This window comes from Chinchilla lanigera, unplaced genomic scaffold (genome assembly GCF_000276665.1).
Source record: "Chinchilla lanigera isolate Chin_1 unplaced genomic scaffold, ChiLan1.0 scaffold00116, whole genome shotgun sequence".
Classification (NCBI taxonomy): domain Eukaryota; kingdom Metazoa; phylum Chordata; class Mammalia; order Rodentia; family Chinchillidae; genus Chinchilla; species Chinchilla lanigera.
This window is the reverse complement of record NW_004955517.1, coordinates 1,437,219-1,446,764: the sequence shown is the minus strand read 5'-3', so window position 1 is coordinate 1,446,764 and position 9,546 is coordinate 1,437,219. Positions and strand designations below refer to the sequence as shown.

At 52.8% G+C, this 9,546-nt stretch overlaps 1 protein-coding gene across 1 annotated transcript in view; it reads right to left on the bottom strand.

Annotated features, from left to right (window-relative positions):
- Window positions 1-3,056: 3,056 nt before the first annotated feature.
- Adamts9 (ADAM metallopeptidase with thrombospondin type 1 motif, 9) overlaps window positions 3,057-9,546 on the bottom strand; it is a gene marked incomplete in the record, with an annotated part of 141,149 nt that continues 134,659 nt past the window's right edge. The window contains 2 exon segments of the mRNA XM_013506939.1: window positions 3,057-4,772; window positions 6,515-6,609. Coding sequence (XP_013362393.1) covers window positions 6,520-6,609 — 90 coding nt within the window.

The following is a 9,546-nucleotide window of genomic DNA, read 5'->3' as shown; positions in this document are numbered from 1 at the left end:
GCTGGGGACGTGCCCTGCTGAGGCCCGTTTTGCTTTTACTTGGGACCGGTCCCCTCAAGTCGCCCAGGCTGGCCTCAAACTTGATTCTCTCACCTCAGTGCTCCCAGATTTCTGATTTTAAATCGAAATCATACTAAGTTAATTCTGCATTTAATATACTTTAAAGAACTTTAAGGCCACTAATTGATTTTATATTTCTGTATTTATAAAAATCATTCATGTACTCAGAAGGATTTGTGGTGCCGTGTGGGATCACTGAAGGGCTTAAGACCAAAATAAAACCCATTAAATGCATAAATATGATACAAGATAGTTTGAGCGTTTTAATGAACTACGTTAGAGTGGGCAATCATCGCAAAGTGTTTTTAATACAATTGCTAGAAACGAGGTCGACCAGTCAGTAAGCTAACAGGACCTGCAAGCTTGTAGATGGAATAGACCAAAGGGTAGCTGTGTTTTCTGCACACAGGCTCCTTCCTGGGCCCCGGGGCCTCGTGTCAGCGGCCTGGGAGGCATCTGGTCCTAAGCCTAGGCTGACCCCGCGCGGCCCCGTGTGAGGACGGGTTTCTGTCTGTCTCCTTTTCCTTCCTGGCGCTGCTCTGGATGCTGCTGTCCCTCGCGCCTTGCGACGCTCTCCTCCTGTCCTTTCTGGGCATCTCCTGACGAACAGGGTGACACCGGCTGGACAGCCTCCCAGAACATGGGCCCTGGCCACAGCAAAGACGGTCTTGAGATCGGGGGTGGGAGGTCACTGCTATTTGATATTTTAAAAACAAAAGGATAGATTTCCCCGAGGAAGACTGAGTCGTGGGCCTAGGAGTGATTTAGCTGTGGACGAAGTGCTTCTCGGAGAGCAGCCGGGTCTCTGGAAGGCTCTGGGCTCCCAAGACCCTGGCGCACCTGGCAGCTTCGGCCCCAAGACAGCAGACCCTGGCTCGCCTCGGCAGTGCCACGGGTGCGGGTGCCACGCGCATGGCGGAGCCCGGCCTTCCCCGCCATCGGCTGGCCGAGCGGTTCCCGGGCGGCGCCCGCTCCCGGCCCTGCTCTGGGAGGGCTCTCGGACCGCGCCGCCTAACCGCGCCTTGCCCTCTCGGACCGCGCCGCCTGTGTGCTGCTCCCCCTGGGACAGCCCAGCTCCCCGTACCCACCCTGCCATTTGTTACTCCTGTACCAGACAGAAGATAAGGACATTCCGACACGCAGAGGCAAAGGGACGAAACTCAGCCAGGGGTGTGCCCGGGGACGCCAGGCCGCGGTGGGGGACACCATCAGCGTTACTATGGGGAAGAGCACAGGCTGGTTTACACGTTGGGGCCTCTGTCCTCTGGTCCATCTCCACCAAGGTGTAAGTTGTGACGGGCGGGACATTCCTGCTGGTGGTGCTGACTGCTTGTAGCAGAAGCCAATGCCCCAGGAGTCATCCTCCCCTTCCTCCTTGGGTGGTGGACCCCTCTGCACCTGCCTGGGGGGGTCTCTTTCTTACAGCCTCTGCCATGGGCTGAACTGGGCACCCTCTTTCACATACTGAAGCCTGAGCCCCCGGTATGACCATTAGGAGGAATGAGATCCGGGTGTGTGTGTGGGGGGGGCACGCCCACAATCCCAGCACGCTGCGAGGCTGAGGCAGGAGGATGGCAAGTTCAACCCCAGCCTGGCCAACTTGGTGCCTCTGTGAGACCCTGCCTCAGAAAAGGGCTGGGGATGCAGCTCTGTGCAAAGGCCCTGGGTCCAATCCCCAGTACTGCAGAGACAGACAGAAAAAACTAAATGTTAAATGACAGCGAGAGAGCAGGGCCCTCATCCAACAGGACTGGTGCACTCATAAGAGGGGGGCTGGGGACAAGCTCAGTGGCAGAGTGCTTGTCTAGCATGCGCAAGACCCTGCAGTCAAGCCCCAGTACAGAAAGAGAGAGAAGGGAAGAGACACGCTCGCCCGCCCCCTCTCTTCCCGTGTGTGGAGGAAAGGCCTCCGGAGCACACAGTGGGAAGTCCTTCGTCTTCGAGCCGGAAAGAGTGCCCCCGCCTCCCGGAACGAGCCCTGACTGTGCCTAGATGGTGGGGTCCCCGCTCCAGCCCCGTGAGAAAACACGGGTTTAAAGCACCAGCCTATGGTGGCCACAGCAGCCCCACTAGACTGACACCACCTCTTGCCTTCCCTGGCGCACTGCCATATGCCCAGAGCCTAGAACAGCGCCGGGTTAAGAGAAGTGCAACATTTGGTGTTGGGGTAAAGGAATGAGTAGATGCTGCCTTTGCTGCTTTGGTGATAACAAAACCCTTCCTCTGTTCTAGGAACTTTCCTTCTCCAGCCGAAACGGTCGGCTCCCGACTCAGCACTGCGGCCGGCCAGCGTGGGCTTGCAGCCCGGGGGAGTCAGACCGCCACTTCCCTGCTTGGGCCTGGGCATCCCACAACGGCGCGGCCTCCGCACAAGGGGCCACCCGTCACCAAGGCCACTGGCCAGCATGTGGCAAAATTATCATTGGCTTCGGACCGGCCGAGAAAGCTCTGCCCGCTGGACACCATGGGTCACAGGGTGGGGCCACTGCTCTAGGAGACGAGCCGCGATGCCCCAAGCTCACCTGCTCTCCTGGGTGCTTGCCAGTTTGTGCCCATCACACAGCAGGAGGCACACGTCCCTGATCTGCGTGAGGAAACGTCCGAGCCTATGCACAGCCTCCTCATCTGGCTCTAGAACGGCAACTGTGCTAGAGCGAGTTAAGGAAATCTGCATTCCCCTCAGCCTAGTAACTCTAAAACCAGAGTCCTTCCTTCCTTTCTCTCCGTTCCTTCCCTTTTTGCAAGTTCTTTCTTCCTTTCCTCCCTCCCTCTCTTTCCCCTTCTTTTCCTCCGTCCCTCCCTCCCTCCCATCTTCCTTTGCAGTGGTGGGAATTGAGCTCGGGGTCATTCATGCTAGGTACATGTTTTACCACGGAGCTACATCCTCAGCCCTTTTGAGACAGGGTCTTGCTAAGTTGCCCAGGCTGGCCTGGGCAATCCTCCTGCCTCAGCCTGAAAGAGTCCAGAAACCACGCCAAAACCAGGTGGAACAAAGGTTTGGATGTGGTCATGGTATTTATTTGTAATATGTTCTCACAATGTATTAATAATGGAGAGTAACATGTATTCATACACTGAGTATACTTTTCCTGGAGCACTTTGGAGTTTGCTTGGAGTCGGAGAGTGTGGCCAGGCTTTCCTCATCTCTTTGGTGTTTTGAAGTGGACGGGGTTGCTCAGACCAAGTGTCTCTGTGGCCACCGGCAAAGGCAGGAAGACCATGACTTCGGCACTTCCACACGGACAAGAAGCAATAAAAAGTGGGTTCAGGGGCGATCGGAAAGACTCAGGCACCTGGAACCCCACAGTTCATTTCTTCACATACTACCAGTGAGGACAGGAAATGGCAGGGTATGAGGCTCATAGCCTGAAGAGAAGATTCCTCATTGGCCAATGTCTTCAAGCAGAAGGCCATCGCCAGGACACAGAGCCTGATGTTCGATTTCTCTGCGTTTCTGAGGGTGCTGAAGGCCACCGCCATGCTGTGCTCCTCGGTCTTGCTACTGGATACGGTAGTGACAAAACTGTGAGGGACTGCACGTCCCCAGCGCCGCTCTGTGAGGAAGCAGGGGCGGAGCCCCCCTCGACTGCAGGGGACCAAGCCACCGCTGGCTGAGCAGGCACACGGAAGAGAAACGGCAAGAACAAAGTGCAGCTTCCGGAATGGCGTGTCCAAAAGCAAGAGTGAACCGCAGTCCCAGCACCATCCAAGGGTCGTGTCCATTGGAAACGGTCCTTCCCTTCCTTCCCTATGTTAAAAGCGCTTACACTGGAGTCTGGAAATCACTGAGATACATACAATATTAGCACCAAGGCAGCATTTTTTCCCAGAGATCACATGAAATGGAATAGACACTTAATACAATTCAGAGTTGGTAACATCTGTGAAATCACTAACGTACTTCTTGGCTAGTGGTACTCTTCTAGGAATGCCAAAAACACCCTTACCCAACTCTCAGTAGCACCTTGATGATGGCTAGGTTGTTTTAAAAAACAAAGTATGACTTTAAAAAGGTAACAGTAAAACATTTACAGATAAAAAGTAAACCATAGTGTACCGTGATAACGAAGGACCACTTTTGTCACAGGACTGCACACAATGTAGAGCACGTAAAATGCAGTGGTTGGACTGCAAGGGACAAAATAGCGCAAAGGCAGTCACAATAAAATCATTTTACGTACAAAAATATTACAACACAATAAATAATTTCAAACATAAATATTAAATTTTACATCATTAGGATATTTCAGATTGAGTATCCCTTATCCGAAATGCTTGGGATGAGCGGTGTTTCAGAGTCGGGATTTTCTTAGATTTTGGAATATTTGCATACGTACAATGAGATATCATGGGGACGGGACCCAAGTTGACGTGTAGATTCGTTTGTTTCATATGCACTTGATAACACGGCTGAAAGGTAATTCTACACAGTGTTTTGAATGACTTTGCACATGAAATAAATTCCACGATGTGGAATTTTCTACCGGTAGTATTGCTGTTTTGCAGCATTTTAGACTTCAGATTTGCGGATCAGGGATGCTCAACCTGCATAAAAATATATATTTATATATATGTGCATATGTACACACACGCACTCACACACACACACACACGCACAGTGGCCTCACACACACACATGCACCCAATGTAAGGCGGAGGTATATTGCATCACGATCCTTCATCCATCCCATAAGCTTTCCTCTTCCAGCCACCTGAAATAAGCAAACCAGGAAATGTAAGTCTGCTGCCTAAAATGCCACAAATAAAAAGTCAGCAAGCCACATAGACTGACATATGCAATTTTAAAAGAACACTATTATTTTGTCCAGATTTTAAAAGTAGGTTTTTGTTTTGCTGTAAGAAACATGGAAGTTTCAGGGAAGTAATAAATAATGAAATAAAATGTGTAGTCCTATCCCAACATTCTCTCACCAGAGAGCACATGCAAGTATTCAGGTACATCTGGTATACCTCCTAGTCCTTCTCTGTGCAGATGCTTCTACATGTAAATGTTGTATAGCTGCACCCACTCATAACATTACACACATACACATATACACTTGATCTTTCTGGGCTGTGAAATACATATCTCTAGGGAGGACTCTCAGAATTGCGCCCCTGCCCCCGTGACATCGCTGCCTCTCTGATGGCAAACCTCTGTCCTTCTCCCAACTGAAGCTGCCCGGCACCTGACTGTGACTGGGTGATCTCAGGCCCCGGACACCTCGTTAGCACTGCCCATGTGGTCCAACCAGTGCCAACCGGAGTTTGTAGAATGGACGCTGGGGAGGTGACCTGCCTGAGGAGGAGGCCACTGAAGAGGCAGTCACTGCTGATCAGCAAGAGAGGACTGATGCCTCTGCCTGAGCCTCTGGATCCAGCTACGCTGGAAGCCTCCTGGACGTCCCACTTACTTTATATACAGCCTTTGCCCCTTGCCACACAAATAATCCTAATTTAAGGAAAGAATTTTGAGTACGTATACTTAATTAAACATTAAAATACTAGTACATAAATTTCACATAAGTACTCCTGGGTGAGGACTGTGACGCGCTGGACGGGGCAACGGTTTCTGCAGGCCTGAGGGAAGGTGGAGAAGGGTCACAGGCTAGACTGAGCTTCTCCCTTTGCTGAAGGCTCTGGAGCATAAAAAGACTAATGCAGCTGCTGGCCAGCAGGGGGAGCATGTGCCTGCGTCTCCAAACTCAATGGCTGATTCTCCGGGATTTTGTTAAAATGCAGACTGTGATGTCATGGGTCTGAGGTGGGCCTGGCAATCTGCGTTCCTACCAAGCCCCAGGTGCTGCTGAGGCTGCAGGTGTCTGAACCACACCACGAAGAGCAAAGCAGCGGCACTGGTCAGAGGCCAAGAAAAGGCGGCTGTGGTGTGAACACCCCCGGGTTCTGCCGAGGAATTCACCGTGACCTCGGGAAGTAATCTCCGGTCAAATAAAGACAAAGCCTCGCGTCATGGCTTTGAGTGAGGGTTCAATAAAACAACACGTGTAAATTGGTGTGTGTGGCGGGGGGTCAACAGATGCCGTTGCTATTGTTGTTACTGATGTTCCCGCATAGTGTTTTTCAAACGATGACTTGTGAGCCTCCTGCATTAGGATACCCTGCATAAGGATCCAGATCTCTGCTCCACAGAGACTTGACAAAGCAGGACTCCTGCAAATGCAGCCGGCAGGAAGTGCTCTAAGTAGGCAGTGTGGGAGTCAGACGCAGGAGGCCTGCGGGCCTCACGCCCAAGGGGAAGGACAGATGCCCTCAGTCATGGAAGGACAGAGGAGCAGGACAGAAAGATAGGCGAGCAGCAGGATGGCTTCAGGCTTCTTGACGGGAAGCCCACCTGGGAGCAAGTGACCCACCACACGCACTCCTCACGAAGCTCTGGGAAAAATGACAACAGGCACGGACAGACACACAGACATGGGTGGTGAGACACGCTTACCTTAGCTATAAAACCTGCACCTCCAGGCCAGTGCCAGAGGACGGCGTGCATTTCCCACAGTAACCGCCGCATTTCCCCACAACGCGGGTGCCATCCTGCAGAGAGAGGCGGCAGCTTAGATCACCCGCTTGGCTGGGCCTCGAGGGCTTGGGACGTGCTGGGGAAACCATTTCTGCGCACACAGTAGGTGGCCTCCTGAACCGCAAAGACGATCACATGGCCCCCAAGCCAAGAAAGGCATTTATGTTACAGCGGTTGAGCAAAAGCACACCAAGTGCTATTTGTTGACACGTGCACGATGTGAGACTCAGGTTCAGAGTGCACAGATAAAGCTTTATTGTAGCACAGCGTGTTCTGCCATTTGCCCACGGCTGCTTTCACACCAGAGCGAAGATGGCGTGGTTGCCAGCGCCCTCATAGCTTCAGCTCGCTGCACTCGAACCACGGCGACGGCTTTGCTCCGGCGGCGGCAGAAGTGCACGCGGCTGGCAGAGCACAGCGCTTTACCCCTTGCGGGTCAGCAGGGTGGACCGGTAAAGGCATCAAGAAAAGAGGAGGGCGGTGCGCGCTGAGTGCCGCCCCCTCGGGCTGGGCGGGGCTGGAGCGCCGCGCTTGCCTTGCACGTGCAAAGCCTGGGCTCAGTCCCACCAGCACACAAACTGACAGCGCCCCGAAAGGAACCGTGAACTTTAAGGTACAACAGCACATCGATGGCTGTTACCAAATTTAAACGGCAGCCCCGAGTTTAGCACGTGAGACGTGGCAGTTACACTAAAAAGAGCACAGCACCAAACTAAGCAAGCCATTTCCCAAGGTACAGGAAAGCAATGGTCAGACACTTACAAAATTTAAAATGGAGGGTCTCACCACAGCGTCTTTCCCAAACATAAAAAGTGAGAGTAAGCAGATTTTGCTCACAAATAATGTTAAGCTATTTATTTTTCTTTCTTTTTTGTTTTTTGTCTTTTTGAGACAGGGTCTTGCTGGTCTTGAGCTCATTTTGCAGTCCAGGCTGGTCTCAAACTCAAACGATCCTCCTGCCTCAGCCTCCCGAGAGCTGGGATTATAGGCGTGTGCCACCACACCTGGCCCTATGTTAAAACTATTTTATCACTTCGCATTTGAAGCAGCATCTCTATTCCACCCAAATTTACAGCGGCTGTATTTTCTGAGTTTACACAGCAGCTCAACTGGTGTGTTTTGTACTTTGATGGGGTGGGAAGGAAATTTTCGTGTTTCAAAATCCATTTAACTAGGCAGTTGGGGAGCTTCCCTTTCATTTTCAATTGCAAGTGATTAATCTGCAATGTGACAGTATGCCGAAATTGAACATCAAGAGAAAACTCGTAACAGAATTCTATAGATGCCTGCTAAGCCGTGCGTATACTCAAATAGAGTTACATAGCTGTGGACAGATGTCAGGGCCTGACAGTACCTATCCATGTAAGAAGACATTTAGGAGCAGATGAAATCTCGCTGCATATCTGCCTTAGCAGGAAGACATTTACAATAATTTTTCCATAATAGAGAACACTAATTAAGCAAAACATTTTCTTCTCCCAATATCCATTCTTCTCACTACTATATTTATGGTATAAAAATTATATTTACTCATTGTTATTCCGCTATGAATTTAACAAAACAATTGCACATTTTTCTCTCTTGACATGTAAACACACACACACATATATATAAAATATCGTCAGTTTTGCCTGTTGGGCCTCAAAGCCTATAATATTTATATTCTGGCTCTTTACAGAAAAAAAAAACCACCACGCTGACCCCTGGTCTAAGGACCCCCAGGGCACCTGTTCCTCTAGATCCCTCTGCAGCACTCTCCCCGGCTGCGTATTTCCCAGGCTGCTCTTCTGCCGGCCCCTTAGGACACAGGCTCCGCACCTGGGTCCCGCCGACTTCACCATCTCCTCTCCACTGTCAGCGCAGGCCTGCTCCTCCCGCCTGCCAAGCTCTCTGGAGCCCAGTGTAAAGGCCCCTCCGCCGGAAGCCCTGCGGGCTCAGCGACCCGCTCCACAGCGCATGGCAAGTGGGTAATTCTTTGACACTTGCGGCCAGGCAGTGTCTTGCTAAAATGTGTGCCTATCCAGGACCTGACCGTGTGTGGCTCCTACTCATACTCACAGATGAATGAACGAATGGGCGGGAAAGGCGGAAGCTCAGCTGTTCTTTTTCAACTGAGAAACACTGCCCTGTAGTCCCAGCACTTGGGAGGCTGAGGCAAGAAGATCCCCACAAGCTCAGGTCAATCTGGGTTACATAGTGAGCTTGAGGCCTGCTTGAACTGCACAGTGAGATCGTGTCTCCAAAATATTTTTGAAAAAACAGCAACAGCAAAGGGAAAAGGGCGCCAAGTCAACGACAAAATGCCTTTGGCTGTGCAAAGACTGGGGTGAGCCGGGATGTGAAGAGGGGTGACTTGGAAAGGCAGGCTTGCGGCCTCGCGCAGCTGGGACCGCCTCTCCTGCTCCGCTCGGCCACGAAGACACAGCTGTCCCCGCACTCCGCCCCCGGTTTCGGGGCGCAGCCCTGGGAGCCCCTGGGCCGGGCTGTGCGTCCGTCACAGAGCACCCCTTCCCCGCCCGCCCGAGCGGGGGCGTTCAGTGCCGCCCCGGGGACTCACAGGCCGTGCGGGCCCTGGGGATGAACGCGGAGCTCGGGTCTGAGCTGTCCCAGGGCGCCGATTAAAAAGAAAAAAAAGCTGCTGAAGGGCAGTTGTCAAACGCGCTCCCTGCCGGCGCTGCAGTGCCCGCGGTCGCCAGAAGGTGGCGCCCCCGGCCCGGCTTCCCGCTCGCTTCCGCCGGAAACCGCGGCGGGCGGGGACGCCGCTCCCCGGGGCGGGGCAGCGCGCCGGCGTGCAGGCCCACGTTTTGGGACGGTTGACGTTATTCTGGCTCACGGACACGCCGCGCACACGTCAGACCATGTTGTTGTGCATGAGGACAATTACTGACGCCGGGCCGGGGCGCCCCGACGCGTCCTCCCCGCGGGTCTGGGCCGGCCCGCGGCGGCGGGGC